The sequence below is a fragment of the Polypterus senegalus genome, chromosome 11, assembly GCF_016835505.1.
Source record: "Polypterus senegalus isolate Bchr_013 chromosome 11, ASM1683550v1, whole genome shotgun sequence".
Taxonomy (NCBI): Eukaryota; Metazoa; Chordata; class Cladistia; order Polypteriformes; family Polypteridae; genus Polypterus; species Polypterus senegalus.
The window spans coordinates 18354548-18373375 of record NC_053164.1 but is presented as its reverse complement, the minus strand read 5'-3'; the positions used below and the strand labels follow the sequence as shown (position 1 = coordinate 18373375).

Below are 18828 nucleotides of genomic sequence, written 5' to 3'. Positions count from 1 at the left end.
TCCGTTAGGTCAGATTATCTCAGGGCACAACGTGAGCTACCACAGCTATGCTGATGACACACAGCTGTACTTATCAATAGCACCTGATGACCCGATTCTATTGATTCACTAACACAATGTCTGACTAGTATCTCAGAATGGATGAATAGTAATTTTCTCAAGTTAAATAAAGAGAAAACTGAAATTTTAGTGATCAGCAATAATGGATACAATGAGGCTATTAGAAATAAACTGGATACATTAGGATTAAAAGTCAAGACGGAGGTAAAAAGCTTAGGGTGATTGTTGACTGTAATCTGAATTTTAAATCACATATTAATCAGATCATTAGGACAGCATTTTTTCACTTAAGAAACATAAGTAAAGTTAGACCTCTTATATCACTGAAAGATGCTGAGAAATTAGTTCACGCGTTTGTTTTCAGTCGACTAGATTACTGTAACGCACTCCTCTCAGGACTACCCAAAAAGATATAAATCGTTTGCAACTAGTGCAGAATGCAGCTGCTAGAATCCTAACTAGGAAAAGAAAATCAGAACACATCACACCAGTTTAGTCACTACACTGGTTACCTGTGTCATTCAGGATTGACTTTAAAATTCTGCTTATGGTTTATAAAGCCTTAAATAATCTCGCCCATCTTATATATCGGAATGTCTGACACCTTATATTCCAAATCGTAACCTCAGATCCTCAAATGAGTGTCTCCTTAGAATTCCAAGAACAAAACTTAAAAGAAGTGGTGAGGCGGCCTTCTGCTGTTATGCACCTAAAATCTGGAATAGCCTGCCAATAGGAATTCCCAGGCTGATACAGTAGAGCACTTTAAAACACTGCTGAAAACACATTACTTTAACATGGCCTTCTCATAACTTCATTTTAATCGTAATTTAACTTAATCCTGATACTCTGTATGTTCAATTCATCATAACAACTATTTATGGTGGCTCTAAAATCGGTACTGACCCCTACTCTCTTTTCTGTTTCTTTTCCGGTTTCTTTGTGGTGGTGGCCTGCGCCACCTCCACCTACTCAAAGCTTCATGATGCTCCAACAATGATGGACGGATTAAAAGGAAGAAGTCTACGTGACCATCATCATCATCAAGCCCTTCCGTGAGAATCCTAAATCCAAAGAGGACTGTTTCATTTATGTTAGGTAGAATGCCCAGAGGGGACTGGGCGGTCTCATGGTCTGGAATCCCTACAGATTTTATTTTTCTCCAGCCGTCTGGAGTTTTTTTGTTTTTTCTGTCCCCTGGCCATTGAACCCTACTCTTATTCGATGTTAATGTTGATTTATTTTTTATAATTATGTCTTTCATTTTTCTATTCTTTAATATGTAAAGCACTTTGAGCTACTGTTTGTATGAAAATGTGCTATAGAAATAAATGTTGTTGTTGTTGTTGTTGTAAGTGGCATCATTGAAAGATATTGCATTTTTTTTGCTGAATAAGGCTGAAGTGAAGATGCCAGTTATATTTCAGCCAATAGTCCTTCTCTGGCTCATGACCTTCAAGAGCTGAGTCAACAACATGGCGGAATGCAACTGATTGTTTCATCAAGGGTGTTGTCCCTCTCGGGCATTGCCAAATTACCTAGCGGTGTATCGATCTGATGCAGCTGAGACAGTTTTAGCAGATTTTAATGTAATTTGTCAAGTGTAAGAGAAACAAGAGGACAACAATGAAGAATTGGGGTAACAGCCAGTGAACACCAGGGGTCACTCTCACCCCATTAAACCCAACAGACAGATATGCAGACACAGGATAAAAGCACAAAGAAGCTCTTTTAATTATCTCTCCTTCTCCAAAGTGTCTTTTAAGCACTACCACCACCATAAATAAGTAAATTAACAATAGTCACAATAATTAACACAAATCTCTCCTCCACTCCTCCTCCCAGCAAGCTCTCTTCACTCCCTCCCAGCTCCGGCTCACTTGCTGGGTCTCCACCAGTCCTTTATAAAGTCCTTGACCTGGATGTGCTTCTGTTCTTCCATCCCTGTGACTTGCCAGCATTTCCGGGTCAGATGGAGAACTTGAGGTTTTTCTTCAGCTCGGAAGTACTTTTGGGCTTCCGACCCCATGACTTGGGAGTACTTCCGGGCTATATGGGAAATACAAATCCCCAGATCTTCCTGCAGAGTCTCCTGGCAGCCCAGAAGGGCTGTGATGCCGAACTACAGATTCCATGATGCCCTGTGGGAATCCGGGGCACCGCTATGCTGCAAGGAACTCAACATCTGGTGTTTTGGGGGAGGCAGTGTCCCATACTAGCTGCCTTCCCTCATCCTTCTCTTTTTTGGGCGTCCGCCACCCCCCATATAAATGAATTGCAAAGCAAAAGAAAACACAGGGTAACTGCGGAGACATCTTTAAGTTTAGGATAGAACTAACAAAGATGGGGCAGCTTCTGGTTTTCAGTTGTCACATACACTCATCTAAAGGATTATTAGGACCACCATACTAATACGGTGTTTGACCCCCTTTCGCCTTCAGAACTGCCTTAATTCTACGTGGCATTGATTCAACAAGGTGCTGAAAGCATTCTTTAGAAATGTTGGCCCATATTGATAGGATAGCATCTTGCAGTTGATGGAGATTTGTGGGATGCACATCCAGGGCACGAAGCTCCCGTCCCACCACATCCCAAAGATGCTCTATTGGGTTGAGATCTGGTGACTGTGGGGGCCATTTTAGTACAGTGAACTCATTGTCATGTTCAAGAAACCAATTTGAAATGATTCGAGCTTTGTGACATGGTGCATTATCCTGCTGGAAGTAGCCATCAGAGGATGGGTACATGGTGGTCATGAAGGGATGGACATGGTCAGAATCAATGCTCAGGTAGCCCGTGGCATTTAAACGATGCCCAATTGGCACTAAGGGTCCTAAAGTGTGCCAAGAAAACATCCCCCACACCATTACACCACCACCACCAGCCTGCACAGTGGTAACAAGGCATGATGGATCCATGTTCTCATTCTGTTTATGCCAAATTCTGACTCTACCATTTGAATGTCTCAACAGAAATCGAGACTCATCAGACCAGGCAACATTTTTCCAGTCTTCAACTGTCCAATTTTGGTGAGCTCGTGCAAATTGTAGCCTCTTTTTCCTATTTGTAGTGGAGATGAGTCATACCCGGTGGGGTCTTCTGCTGTTGTAGCCCATCCGCCTCAAGGTTGTGCGTGTTGTGGATTCACAAAAGCTTTGCTGCATACCTCGGTTGTAACGAGTGGTTATTTCAGTCAAAGTTGCTCTTCTATCAGCTTGAATCAGTCGGCCCATTCATTCTCCTCTGACCTCTAGCATCAACAATGCTGGCTGAATCAGTTGAGGGATCATCTGCACAAAGTCAACGCTACCACTTAAAGATCAGAAAAAGTGGAAAGTGATGGGCCAAAAAAAGCAGACCCTGCATCAACATGGGAGAAATGCTTGGAGTTCCCCTTGGGAAGAATAAAGTATCTATCTATCTATCTATCTTATAGTGTCTTTCATATCTATCTATCTATCTATCTATCTATCTATCTATCTATCTATCTATCTATCTATCTATCTACCTATCTATCTATCTTATAGTGTCTTTCATATCTATCTATCTATCTATCTATCTATCTTATAGTGTCTTTCATATCTATCTATCTATCTATCTATCTATCTATCTATCTATCTATCTATCTATCTATCTATCTAGAAGATGGATCTGTTCATACTGTATATTTGTCTCCACTATCAGCACAATAATAATAATAATAATAATAATAATAATAATAATAATAATGTGATATTATTATATATAATATTAAAATATTATATCCATCTTCCTAACCAACTTATCATAGGCAGGGTCACAAGGCAGCTGGACCCTGTGCCAACAATCATGGGGCAGAAGTCCATTGTAGTGCAAACACACACATGCCAAGGCTGGATTAAGACCCCCCACAGGTGCCTGGGTGACTTAGCTTCTTCATTGAGAGCTGACTATACTTGTAACAAAGCAGCACATGGACATTGACTGGGTATGAGACTTAATTGTTTCATTGCCCCTGGGGTTTGGGGAGAGTACCTCTTGGTCAGTTTACTTAGGGATTGAGTGCTTGAGGGAGGCGAGTCCCCCTTGGTCATTTCGACTTGCAGATACTCAATCGTTTTATCAGATGAAGGAGGGGTTTTGGTGAAAAGGCCCCTTGCCTTGATGTATACCCAGAATGCCCAGATGATGAGTCTACCGCAACACACAAACACACATCGTTGAGCCACTTTATCTTCACCAGTTCATTGTTATATGATCCGAGTGTGTGTCTGTCTGCTGTTATAAGCCATGACAGAATATTGTCACTGAATAAAACAGAACTGCATAAATAAGAGTAGGATTATAAACAGACTAGAGCTTGGTTTTGGGGGCTTGTTGGTTTCTCATAACTCCACCGAGCAGACAAGCAAACAGGAAATGTGTTCTTGACCTCAAGGGAAAACGCTCCAAGAATCTGTGATAAAATAATGATTTCTAGTTTAGCCAAAATAAGGTGTCGTTTTGATTGACTTCTCACTACATCCATGACGGCCAACACAGTATGACATCCTAATTTCCATTTGTTATCACGATGATGCCTCATAAATGCAGAAGGCATACTTTCTTAATTCAAAATCTTTGCTGCCTCAGCGTGGGCATTTCGGTAAGTTTTAAGGCTCTCTCATTCCCCCGTGTACTCTTTAGGCCCATTTTAAGCTGCAAGAACAGAGAACGTGTTTATAAAATGTGTGATATATTGCCTAGTATTAGTTCATGCCAGTAGATGGTGTTGTTTGTTTCATGAATAATTCCAACAGGCTTTGTTTCTCTTGATTTATGTTCTTGTTGATTGTTGTACGTTTGGCGCAATTTATGATATGCAGAGTTCAGAAAAATAAACCGATTATTTTCCAGGATATATATCAGAGTGGAACTCACTTCAACACATAATAGTGGCGACGAGGATGGGATCTCAGTGAGTAATCCGTCGTGCTACTGCAAAAGAATCATAACCTAAATTCGGAAAATAAAAAATATATATACGGAATGGCATTATTAGGCCACGTTGAGGAGTCTGACATTTCAAATCCAGCCTCATGGGATTTGTATGCAGAGAGACTGAACTTTTTTCTAGAAGCTAACAAAGTAACAGACGCTGACCAGAAGCGTGCAGTGCTGCTGAGTGTGATGGGAAGTAAAACGTTTGCAATTGTTAGGTCGCTCATCTCCACTGCTAAACCCAGTGACAGGTCGTATCAGGAAATTGTAACATTGTTAAAAAATCATTTTGCACCCACCCCTTCAGAAACAGTTCAGCGATTTCATTTGAAGAGGAGGAACCAAAAACCAGATGACAGTATTGCAGCTTACATTGCAGAACTTCGAAGGCTGTCTGAAAACTGCAGTTTTGGTAACAGTTTGGATTCCTTGCTGAGAGACAGACTTGTATGCGGGGTCAGAGATGAGGCTCTTCAGAGGCGGCTCTTAGCAAAATCAAATGTATCCTTTGCCTTAGCTCAGGACGAAGCACCTGCATATGAGGCTGCATCAGTACACTCAAAAGAAATACAGGAATCATCTTTCAAATTGTGCACATCAGACACCCATCAGCTGCAAAATCAAAACCCAAAAGCAAAGTCTTATTTCTTACGCTCAGACATTTTGGACCCTACTCAAGGAAATTGCGATAGTTGTGGGGGGAATCACAGACGTGACGATTGTCGTTTCAGAGAAGCTGTGTGTCATAAATGTGCACGCCGTGGGCATCTACAGAGAGTATGTCGCCGGGGGGCTTATCAAGGCAAGCCAGCAAGTGCAAGTTCATCTCACAAAGTAGAGCAAAGAGGCAGTGCAGCTGCAGAGAGTTTTGAAGATGGGCGTGATACAAGTGTCTGTTCTGCAGAAATCATCAACAGTGTGGGAGATTGTACAACCAGACACAAGACATATACTCTTGTCACATTACAATGAGTGCCATGCAGGATGGAAGTGGACTCAGGATGTGACTATTTCTTAATCTCAGAGGAGACCTACCACACATTATGGCCAATGAATACTCCTCCTATTGTACCCTGTGATATTCAACTTGTGGATTATAACAAACAGCACCATCTACTGGTATGAACTAATACTAGGCAATATATCACATTCCTCCCCCCTAGATAACATAATCCTTTAGATAGGCTGGCTGGCGAGTTATTCTTTTAGGACGCTCAAGTTCAATATCTGACAGGCCCTCGTTTGGGGTGACTTCAGTGGGCTCCTCCTGAATCTGATCAGGTGTTATGGAATTATCATCAGCTGATTGTTGGGGCATAGCTGGCTGTGTGTTATTGTGCTCCTCGTGATTTTCCATGTGGCTCTCAGTCTCTTCAATACCTAATAAAATGTATACAAAACATTTCAATCAGAACAACGCCGAACTTATCGTTTAAGCAGATTTGTGAAAACGTACCAGTCTGCTTTCTACTCCTTCTGAGTCGAAGTTGTGACCCATGTAAAAGCAACGTTCTATCAAAGGCGATGCCTACATTTCCCAGCACCACTTGAAACAGTCCGGGCCATTTCCAGTCTCCTTTTCTGAAACAGCCTATAACAACGTGCTAAAACTGTTTTTTTTCCGCACAACGTTTAGTAGGACTTATTCTTTTTTTTTAGGGAAAGTTCGTAAACATTGTGTGCTTACCGGTCGCTCCCTGCACCCCTACGAACGACTTGAATGGCGCTGCCTACATATACCAGGGTACCTTGCTGTAACCTACACGTTTGCCATCCTTGTCTTATGAAACAACCTTCTAAAGTACACAGGATACGTATGTGTGTTTTCTGATGGGTTTGTTGTTTCCTTTTATCCAAAGTATCAGAGCGATCAGAGCCATTCGTCACTCTATTAAATAAGTTATTTCCGTGGAAGGTCCTGCCAACATAACAGAACATGTTTCGTAGCGCCACAAATTCGTCACCTTTTCCTCTCAGGAAATATCATTAAAGAAAACGAAATTGTTATTTATCACGATACACATTTTTTTTTATCAGTTCAGTAGTTGATATATAAGAGTGTAAAGCGCAGGAGTCCTCAAAGCCCGACAAGTTCTCTCCCTTCTGAGGCGCTGCCTACATTTCCCAGCGCCCCCCGCGCTCACCGGTGTATTTGGATACAATGTTGTGGGAGAAGCGGCAGCTGACAGTTCCTCGGAGTGAACTCAGCTCGCTGGATGAAATGCATCGCAGGGGCGACCAGGAAAGAAAGGCGTTTTAAATGGGGAAACGAGGATATTCTTGTACACAGTAAACCTGAGGGAGTGCGAATTTCCAAGACGGATTCAACCTACTTACGAAGCTGAATGGATTTCATGAAGTTAGATTGCCACATTTACTGGGGACATTATTTTGTATTATTTCCAGCAAATACGAACCCTGCAAGAACAAGGGAAGTAATTGTGCCTGAATTATTATTATGGTGAAATGGTGGATGCGTGATGTCCCAGCTGGCTTGTCTTGTTAGAGGATGGAATAAACACCTTGCGGCGACGGAAAGATTGTTTGTTTGAAGAAAACGATGTCTGAAACGTGCTGGCAATAATAAATAAATAAATAAATAAATAAATAACAATTCTGGAAGCCGTAAAGGAGAGAACGAGAAACGGGAAACAAGAAGGGGAGCGAAAACAGGAGATATTTCCATGATCCTACCATACAGTAAGGGAATGTTCGAACGGGCAAAGGTGACGGCATGAGTATTCCCGGAATTACCGGGAGATTTGCCACTGGGGTTTGAAACCTGCTTGTCCTTCCCCAATCGGAGGGACGCGGGCGATTTTATCGGGATCACACAAAACACCTACAATGTCGACTGGGGGACTTTGCAGTCCATGTTTTATATGAGTGTATATTTAGTAATATGCAGGTGCAGCGCAGGATTCTGTGCCGTTTGCGCATGTCAGGTGCTGTTTAATATAATGTGGACAGATGACAGCGACCCAGGAAAGCAACCTCTGAGGCGCGTACATTAATAAGACACATTCGTTTAGATTCCGGTAATCGGAACACTGGGAAGAATTTTACCGGTTTGAGCCCGCAAGAAGGAAGGCCGGACGCGCTTCCCGACAAGAGCGAAGATGCTCCAGTGTGCCGCCGCGGCACCGCGTCGCCCTCTCGGGGAGGATGAACCATCGAGGCTCATCTTCTGTATCTGCCGCCGCTGATTTATTTGGGGGGCCGCACGCTTCTCAGCATCCTACCATTTGCATATGAATAATAATACTAAGAAACAACAAAACCTCAATCCTGGCACTAGATGTCAAACGTCCGGAGGCCCATCGCTGCTCCTCTGATCGTGAATCTCCAGGCCATTATGCTTTTATTTTCGGCCTCGTTTCACAGACAGCTGCTTGAAGATTGGCCGGTTTAGAAATTAAAGACGAGAAGAATTGGCTGCCCTCAAGTGCTCACATCGGGCATCCCAGAAAGCCTGGTCGGCTAGCTGGGACCACCGGCATCAGTTAAGGCTTAATTGCATCTCACCTTCGGCCCCCATAAGGTCTTAAAGGGATCCGCACACCCCCACTTCCCTTTTGTAAAATGCTTCTTAAATTTCAATCAAACCACTTCAATAAACGCAGAATAAGAGTTAGATTTTTAAAAATATAGATATAAAGATATACAGTAAGATTTAAACGTGCACTTTCTTTATGTGTCATTCTTCAAATAACGGGACATATTTAACATCCTTAGTGTGGCAGCTGGATAATAATAATTTTAAAAAGGAAAATCTATTTATTTATGGCTGTTAAATGAGCCCACAGAGGGTCGCATATATTAATTAGCATTAGGCCAACTCCTATAATAAAGTGACTCATATAGCGCACACAAACGGTGACTATTTTTGTAAGATCAAGTGGATTAGAAGTTAAAACCAAGGTCCATGCAGGCTGAAGTTATCTGCTGGCTACGTCTGAGTGCACTGGAGGTGAACAATTCCATGGCTGCTGGAGTTTTTATGCAGATGATGGGAATATCACAATCATGTCGCCGCCCTTCGAGCGGTTATGTTCAGTAAAAGGTGGAAGAGGTCCACTGCTCCACCTGTTTGTCTTAGTTGCCTCAGTGATTGTATGAAATTTAAAATTTTACACCCCAATGAAGGTCACCCATTATGGAGATAAGGGTGCTTCCCCAGACTGATTTGTTTTTCCATACGATGCTCACCCCATTGACTCTGGCTCTCAAATGGATTATAAAAAATGTCACCACTCCATCTTCTCCTCCTTAGAGGTTTTCGCCCACCTTCTTCACCATGGAGCCCTACAATAAAGTGAGCTGCCCTCCTTCCTTATCGCCCTGTTGCGACTGCAGAGGGAGCCTGGATTTCCGGGAGCAGGAGCACGTCGATGGGACGTCGAGCACGACGGAGAATGGCAGCTGGAACTCCTCGTCCTTTGCCTCCAGCTCGCCTGATTTCCAGCCCCCTAATCCTTGTGCTGCTGCCCACCATGGTGCTTGCACCAACCCTCTCTGGACGGCCGTGTTTGACTACGAGGCCACCGCCGATGAGGAGCTCACCCTCCGGAGAGGTGACGTCCTGGAGGTGCTGTCCAAAGATTCCAAAGTGTCCGGAGATGAGGGTTGGTGGACGGGGAAGATCAAGGACAAAGTGGGCATCTTCCCCAGTAACTATGTGACCCGAGACCACAATTACACAAAAATCCACGGCAGCTTGATCCGAGAGTGCGCTTTGCCCCTTGAGATTGACTTCTGCGAGCTGAAGTTGGAGGAGATCATTGGGGCGGGGGGTTTTGGCAAGGTGTACAAGGGGATCTGGAGGGACGAGGAAGAGGTGGCCGTGAAGGCAGCTCGGCAGGACCCAGACGAGGACATCAGCGTGACGGCCGAGAATGTCCGTCAGGAGGCCAAGCTTTTTTGGATGCTGCGCCACTCGAACATCATTTCGCTCAAAGGGGTTTGCTTGAAGGAGCCCAACCTCTGCTTGGTGATGGAATACGCCCGCGGTGGGGCACTCAACCGAGCCCTCTCTGGGAGGAAGGTGCCCCCAAGGGTGCTGGTCAACTGGGCCGTGCAGATTGCGAAAGGAATGAACTACCTTCACAACGAGACCATCGTTCCCATCATCCACCGGGACCTCAAGTCCAGCAACAGTAAGTGGGGAGGGCGGCCGAGGGTCCGGTTCAGGTTGGCAAGTGGAGTTTATCAGCTGGTGTTTTATGCAAGCAAAACTTCATTTTCAGTGAAAAATATGAATGTTGGGTAAAATGAGGGGAGTTTGATTGCCTGCTTGTTCAGTTTTATGCCTTCTGCTCAGCGAATGTGGCAAACGTGGCATCCTGCATCCCTGTGTTCTCCATCCATCCATTTTCTAACCCTCTGAATCCGAATACAGGGTCATGGGGGTCTGCTGGAGCCAATCCCAGCCAACACAGGGCACAAGGCAGGAACCAATCCTGGGCAGGATTGTGGGAGGAAACCGGAGTGCCCGGAGGAAACCCACGCAGACACAGGGAGAACATGCAAACTCCACGCAGGGAGGACCCGGGAAGCGAACCCGGGTCTCCTAACTGCGAGGCAGCAGTGCTACCACTGCGCCACCGTGCCGCCCTATCCCTGTGTTCTGAAATTGAAATTTCTCTGTATGCAAAAAAAAGGCAAATGTGGCTTTCTCAGTACTTAGACTTTTCATTGAGAAAATAGAGAAATGGGGTATGAATGTGTCCAGTGACTGGCAACACACCCTATGTACCATGGCACATGCCAATGTTTAAAAAGGACTAATGAGTTTTGTGGACTGTGGCTGCCATGAATTGCGTGTGCGTCAACAACAACAACATTTCTTTCTATAGCATGTTTCCATATAAATGATGTAGCGCAAAGTGCTTTTTTATTTTTTTTGTTCTTTATTTCGCCTTATGCAATTTCTCGTATTACGAATTTGTTAGTTTTCGCATACCCGTTGGGGTCAGAGCGCAGGGTCAGCCATTGTACAGCACCCCTGGAGCAATTGAAGGTTAAGGGCCTTACTCAAGGGTCCAGCAGAGTAGGATCTCTTTTGGCAGTGATGGGGTTTCAAACTGGCAACCTTCAGGCCTCAGAGCCACCACTCTGAAGAAAGAGAAAAAAGACCAAATATGAAAATAGAATTGGGCAATACTAATTAACAAAGAATAAAAAGTAAGGTCTGATGGCCAGGGAGAACAGAAGAAACAAAAAAAAAAAATCAGCAGGGGTTTCGAGGCCATGAGACCACCCAGCCCCCTCTAGGCATTCAACCTCACATCAATGACCTCAATCAGTCCTCATGGTAGTCAGGGTTCACATGGAAGAACTTGATGAAGATGGTCATGTGGACTTCTGGCCTTCAATGTAGGGACATCATGGTGCTTTGATCAGGTGGTGGTGGCTCAGATCAGCACCACAGAAAACTGGAAAAAGAATAGCAGAGAAAGTAGGTGTCAGTACGGATGTTGGAGATATGATTATTAAATACATATACAGAATATCGGGGTTACACTAAGGTGAAGTTATGAGAAAGCCATGTTAAAGTAATGAGTTTTCAGCAGTGCTCCACCGTATCAGCCTGGTGAATTTCTTATCGGTCAGCTATTCCAGATTTTAGGCGCATAACAGCAGAAGGCCACCCGGCTCGCCATTTCTTTTAAGTTTAGCTCTTGGAATTCTAAGCAGACCCTGATCTGAAGATCTAAAGTTACGATTTGGAGTGTAAGGTGTCAGACATCCCTAAATATAAGATGGAGCAGATTATTTAAAGCTTTGTAAACTATAAGCAGTATTTTAAAGTCCATTCTAAATGACACAGGTAACCAGTGTAGTGACATCAGAACCGGGGTGATGTGCTCGGATTTTCTTTTCCTACTTGAGATTCTGGCAGCTCCATTCTGCACGAGTTGCAATCGATTTTTTGGGTGGTCCTGAGAGGAGTCAGTCAGTCATTTTCCAATCTGCCATATCCTAACACAGGGTCACAGGGGTCTGCTGGAGCCAATTCCAGCCAGCACAGGGGGCAAGGCAGGAACAAATACTGGGCAGGGCACACACACACAAACCAAGCACACATCAGGGACAATTTAGGATCACCAATGCACCTAACCTGCATGTCTTTGGACTGTGGGAGGAAACCCACGCAGACACGGGGAGAACATGCAAACTCCATGCAGGGAGAACCAGGGAAGCAAGCCCTGACAGGTCTCCTTACTGTGAGGCAGCAGTGCTATCACTGCGCCACCGTGCTGCCCCCTGAGAGGAGCGCGTTACAGTAATCCTAGCTAATTTGGTTCAGGCCTAAAACATGTGGCCTGGTGAGGCTGGAGCTCAATTGCGACATTCACAGGTTGGATCTCGCCCTGGAAACATTTTGGACAATTTCAAACACAACAGATGTGCTCAATAAAATATTTTGGGTTGAATAATTGTATGCAGGCGGCACGGTGGCGCAGTGGGTAGCGCTGCTGCCTCGCAGTTAGGAGACCTGTGGGTTCGCTTCCCGTGTCCTCCCTGCGTGGGTTTCCTCCCACAGTCCAAAGACATGCAGGTTAGGTGCATTGGCGATCCTAAATTGTCCCGTGTGTGGGTGGGTGTGTGCGCCCTGCAGTGGGCTGGTGCCCTGCCCGGGGTTTGTTTCCTGCCTTGCGCCCTGTGTTGGCTGGGATTGGCTCCAGGAGACCCCCGTGACCCTGTGTTAGGATATAACGGGTTGGATAATGGATGGGTAATTGAGTGCTTTGCGCATATGGGGCTCGAGTGAATTCTGTGTTTGGCTGCCTTCCACTCCTTTCCTGAGATGTTGAGTGAGAGATCCTTTTCCCACTGTTCTCTGGGACTTTAAAATGGTTTTATATATTACAGAAATGCTGTCTGGGTCCCCAAGACTGATCAACATCTCTTCTGTAATAGAAATAGGCAGGAGGTGAGGAAAACTGGGCAGATTTCATTTAGCAAAGTTTCTAATTTGGAGATAGTGGACAAATTGTGTTTATGGGAAACTGCATTTGGAGTGTAATCGTTCCAAGGAGGCAAAGACGTTATTTATATACAAATCCTATATATTTATTTGGCCGATGCTTTTATCCAAAGTGACTTACAAGATCTGAGATACAACTGGTTACATTTCTTTTGTTTTTCCCATTGGAGCACAGGCGGGTAAAGTGATTTGCTCAGAGTCGGTGTCAGTGGCAGGATCTGAACTCACAACCTCAGGGTTTGAAGTCCAAAGCCGTAACCACCACAAGTTTGAGACCACTTTTGCTTTGTGATGTGATGTATTGACATGCTGGAAGTAGTCATTGGAAGATGGCCAGTAATAATACTCAGCTAGTCCACAGCATTCAAGTGATGATTGATTGGTATTAACCAGTTCAAAGTGTGCCAAGAAAACATTCCCCACGCCCTTACACCACCACCTCCAGCACAGACTGTTGGCACAAAGCAGGTTGGGTGCATGGATTGATATTGTTGTTGCTGACTCTATCGTCTGTGTGTCTCAACAGAGATTGAGATCCATCATACCAGACTACGGTTGTTCTGTCTTGAACTGCCAGTTTTGGTGAGGCTCAGCTTTCTGTTTTTGGCTAATAGGAGTGGTCTCCTGCTGTTGTAGTCCATCCACCTTGAGTTTCGATGTATTGTGCATTCTGAGATGCTCCTCTGTTCACAACAGCTGGTTATGTGAGTTACCATAGCCTTTATGAACCAGTCTGGTCATTCTCCACTGACCTTTCATCTCAGCAGAACTGATGCTCTTTGCGTGTTTTGATTTTTTCACACCATTCTGAGTAAATTCTAGAGACTGGTGTGCATGAAAATGCCAGGCCATCAGCAGATACAGAAATACTCAAATGAGCCAGTCTGGCACCAACAATCACGTCACAGTTGAAATCACTAAGATTAAATTTTTTCCCCATTCTGGTGTGAATCTACTGAATCTCCTGACCTTCATCTGTATGATTATATGCACTGCGCTTCTGCCACGTGATTGGCTGCTTAGATAATTGTATGCATAATCAAGTGTGCAAGTGCTCAGTAAGTGTAGCACCTGCCATAGGGAGTGCCCTTTAAATATGGTGCTCATATGTATAAGAGTAGTCAATGGTAACAAGTGTCTCCCTGCTATTTAGGGTGCTACTTGGATGATAAGAATTGAGGGACAGGCATGTGATCTTGAAGACCCCTGCCAACTCTGAGGCTCAGCCTCACCCACAGTGACCACACCTCATCTACTGCTACACACACATACATATACATTTACAGTTTTGAGTTTCTTAACAGCCTCTGACCTGGATCTGCAGGAGTGTATGCATTGTGGTGCTGCCACACGATTGGCTGATTAGATAATTGCATGGATAAGCAGGTGGGCCGGCGTTCCTATTAATTTCTTCAGTAAGGTCATTTTAATACATCACGTTAGATCCACAGGCCAGTGGGAAACCAGTAAACTTGACCACTAGAGGGCGACACTGCCTCTGTAGTGTTCCCCCATATACAATGCCTATAAAAAGTCTTCACCCCCGTGGCAGTGTTCACATTTTGTTATAATACAACGCTGAATTGCAGTTGACTTAATATGGCTTGATGGCAATGAATACAAACTGTTATATCAAAGTGAAAAGCAGATCTCTGCAAAACTGAATTTAATTAAACTAGGGGGCTCCGCCCGGGTTTGGTTTACTGGATATACAATTTAAAGAGATTGTTATTTTCATGGGAATTGTTACATATGCATTATTTTCACTTTTACTTTAAAACTTTAGTAAAAACGATATTTGGAATTAACTTTTCTTCAAGACTGCACTGAAGTTTGATTCTGTGTTTGGACTTACATCATGACAACACAACGTATAACTGCCCGTGAGTGAATATCGTTTCTTTCGCTCTGATGAATAAAACGACTTTCTCGAATGTTTGTCCATGCTCTTTCTTCTTCACTTCGTCATTGACGTGTCATGTAGAACGTATAAAACTGTTGTCCTGATAAAATGTATAAGAGCTGAGAGCTCAGGAAGTGTGTCTGCCAAAAGCATTCACACGACTGAGGTTAGATGACCGTGGTCTTGTTTGTAAGTAGGGCGTGACTTGAACGAATCTCATGTTAAACGTCTCTGTCTCGCGAGACTTCATACCGCGCCAACATTTTTGGAATCTTTTAATTCTCGCTGGCAACACGAATTAGACAATCTACAAGTCTCCGACTTAAAGTTTAAATCCGAATAATATATTCAATTTTTTGCTGTTCTGTTATTTCACCGAGTAATAATTTCTGTTCGTTTGTGCTAATGTGATCTTTACTATCATTTTTTTGAGACTTTCCAATTTTCATACTTCCATTTAGGGCTGTGCGATATGACCAAAATCTTATATCCCGATATTTCATTTCATATCACGATATAGTACATTTTCTTTGTATTCAGTGAATAGTTTATATAATCACCACTCCTTTTTTTTTCATTTAAATTAAAAAAATCAAAATTGAGAAGTACTCAACTTGTAATTATTTCTGTTCTTTTATTTAGAACATTTGAGCAAATGTTTGACTTAGAATGTAAACATAAAATGTTAATGTATCAAATATAAAACACTTTTCAAAAACAAATTACTAAAGGCCCGATATAAAATACTGCTATATAAAATGCCTGACATAAACAAAATGTGAACTGTAGCAGCAATAACTCTCACAACATATATTAAATATAAAAGGATCAAAGCACTAACAACTAAACTATATAAGGCCAATAAACCCTTTAAACAAAATAAATACAAGTCTAACATTAACTGTCAAAACCAAATGTAAACATTGTACTTCAAACTGTAGCAGCAATAAGGCTTACGACAAAAATATATTAAATATATAATATTAAATATAATATTTTTAGGCTACATTCTAGTAAAATGTTAATTTGCACATCGTAGTGTGGCAAATCTCCGTTAATGAGTTACAGCTGATCGCCCCGTGCATGGGACTGGACGGCGCTAACGTGTTGATGCCGTCCAGCCCCCAGCACGGGGCGATCCGCGGTAACTCGTTAACGGAGATTTCCGTGTTAATGCAGTTGTGGCGTAAACGTAATTTTAACAAGATTAACGCTGACAGCAAACGCTGCAGGGAAAATTATGCCTTAAGCAAATTGTTTTGGTAGCAATTAATCTTCCAAGCTTTTAACATGCTCGTTTAAATAGTATCTTTACAACTGTAATATCCTACGTGGCCTGCCTCTCAGTTGTAAACTCTTTGCATGCTCGCTCACGTGCTTTTTGCGGAGGTGGTAGAAGAGGTTTGTCGTGTTGGAGTCTGTGGTAGCGATCGGTTTGCAGCATAATTTGCACAGTACCGTTTTCTGGTCCGTGTCAGAATCTTCAAATCCAAACCATCTCCATACTACAGAGGTAGCCCCTCGTTTAGGAACAAGGTCCTTCTGTGTGGAGCTACCTGGTGTTGCCTCGTCTTCATCAGCCATGCTAGTGTGTCTGCATCCACGTGGTGGCCATCAAAACAATGAAAAAAACATTGCCGTAAACAGTTTATTTTGCGACACCACGAAACAAACGATAGCGTAATGTGCAGCGATAGACGTTTTCATATTGTCATCTGATATATATCGTTATATCGAACATCCCTACTTCCATTATCTCTAACCTGCTCTGCATGTGTATCACGCCAACAATTTTGAATTCTTTACGAAATTCTACTTTGTCATCTACTCTTTGTCTTTTATTTCCGGCCCCAGACGTATAAATGTGTCTCTCTGAGAAAATCACATCTCGTCTCCTTCCAAGATTTTTTTTTATAATGTTTGAGATGTGCTTTGAGCACAATAGAACATTGCAATTCAAACCTATTATTATTTAATGCCTTTTGTGTCTGTTATGTAGTGCCTCTCCTATCTATATACACTGCCAAAAAATGAAGGGACCACATAATCATCCCAGTCTAACACCAAGTCAAGGAAGCTTCAGGGACATCAGCCCGTCCAGTTAGGATACATAAGTGACTGTGAATCAACGTCACCTGCTTTGGTGCAAATGAAACTGACACCGGGGCACTGGAGAGGCAACAGCAAGAAACCCCCCCAAAAACGGGCATGGCTTTGCAGGAGGTGGTCACAGACAATTCCTCTCTCCTTGTCCTTTCTGACTGATTCTTCTCTAGTTTTACATTTTTGCTCGTGTGTAGCATGAAGAGGTACAGTTGTGCTTGAAAGTTTGTGAACCCTTTCGAATTGTCTATATTTCTGCATAAATATGACCTAAAACATCATCAGATTTTCACTCAAATCCTAAAAGTAGATAAAGAGAAACCAGTTAAACAAATGAGACAAAAATATTATACTTGGTCATTTATTTATTGAGGAAAATGATCGAATATTACATATTTGTGAGTGGCAAAAGTATGTGAACCTCTAGGATTAGCAGTTAGTTTGAAGGTGAAATTCGAGTCCGGTGTTTTCAAGCAATGGATGCCAATCAGGTGTGAGTGGGCACCCTGTGTTATTTAAAGAACAGGATCTATCAAAGTCTGCTCTTCACAACACATGTTTGTGGAAGTGTATCATGGCACGAACAAAGGAGATTTCTGAGGACCTCACAAAAAGAGTTGTTGATGCTCATCAGGCTGGAAAAGGTTACCAAACCATCTCTAAAGAGTTTGGACTCCATCAATCCACAGTCAGACAGATTGTGTACAAATGGAGGAAATTCAAGACCATTGTTACCCTCCCCAGGAGTGGTCGACCAACAAAGATCACTCCAAGAGCGAGGCGTGTAATAGTCGGCGAGGTCACAAAGAACACCAGGGTAACTTCTAAGCAACTGAAGTTGTTTTGGTGACCTGAGCAGTCCAACATTTCTTTATTTTCAGGTTAGCTGGTTGTTTCGTGTCTCATTATTGTTTGGCTACTCATTGAGGAAAAAGAAACAACTAAGGGGTCTGAGTCATGTCAATTAAAATGAAAGCAAAACAAGTTAATCAGCAGCAAAAACAGCTCACTAATTAAGAAGATGGTTAAAATGAAAACCTGCAGCAACTGCAGCCCACCAGGACCGGAGTTGGGGACCCCTGCTTTATGAGTTGCTGTGATGAAATTCACGTAAGTGGGATCAGCCTGTGATTTCAATTTTTGACTTTGGTTTCCGGTGTGATGTTGAATCTAGCGCTCAATGGATTGGTGATTTTGGTTTCTAACTGAACATGGTTACATCATTTTGCTCTTAGCGAATTGCACAGCATTACTCAGTGTAGACTTTCTACTTAATATTTCGTTCATCGAGATCTGATTTGTGATTCCTCTGATTATTTTGAGCAGTGTATCTAAAATGTGCTGTCTTATTATTTTATCGACTGATTCCATTATAATGCATTCGTATTTCTAACGGCGCTGAAGAGTTGTGACGTGTTGCGTGTTGGTCGGAGATAACAAGTGTGAGAGTCACCCAGTGCTCTGCGCGTGTGACATTACGAGGAGTACTGCTCTAAGGTGTCTGACGCCGTGTGTGTCCTTCAGCGATGGACTTGCCTTTCCTACGTTGCATTATGGGAATTATGTTGGTACTCAGTTTGTGTTGCTCTGTGTTGTGGTTTACACCTTAGAGCAGAGGTTGTTAACTTGAGGTCTGTGGGCTCCTAGGGGTCCATGGATGGGTTTCAGGGGGTCCTTGAGGGTCACATAAGAATTAACATTTACAGTGGGTATAGAAAAGAATCCCCCCCCCCTTTGAAATTTTCCCATTTTTTTTGCCTTCCAGCTTTACTTACTCAATGCAATCTGTAACAGCCAAGTGAAAGATATCAGA

General features: G+C 43.1%; 1 protein-coding gene across 1 annotated transcript in view; it reads left to right on the top strand.

Annotated features, from left to right (window-relative positions):
- The first annotated feature begins 7143 nt into the window (after positions 1 to 7143).
- The window catches only part of map3k10 (mitogen-activated protein kinase kinase kinase 10), a 128661-nt gene continuing 116976 nt past the window's right edge, over positions 7144 to 18828 (top strand). The window contains exon 1 of the mRNA XM_039768113.1: positions 7144 to 10175. Coding sequence (XP_039624047.1) covers positions 9317 to 10175 — 859 coding nt within the window. The 5' untranslated portion in view covers positions 7144 to 9316. The remainder of the gene's footprint in view (positions 10176 to 18828) is intronic.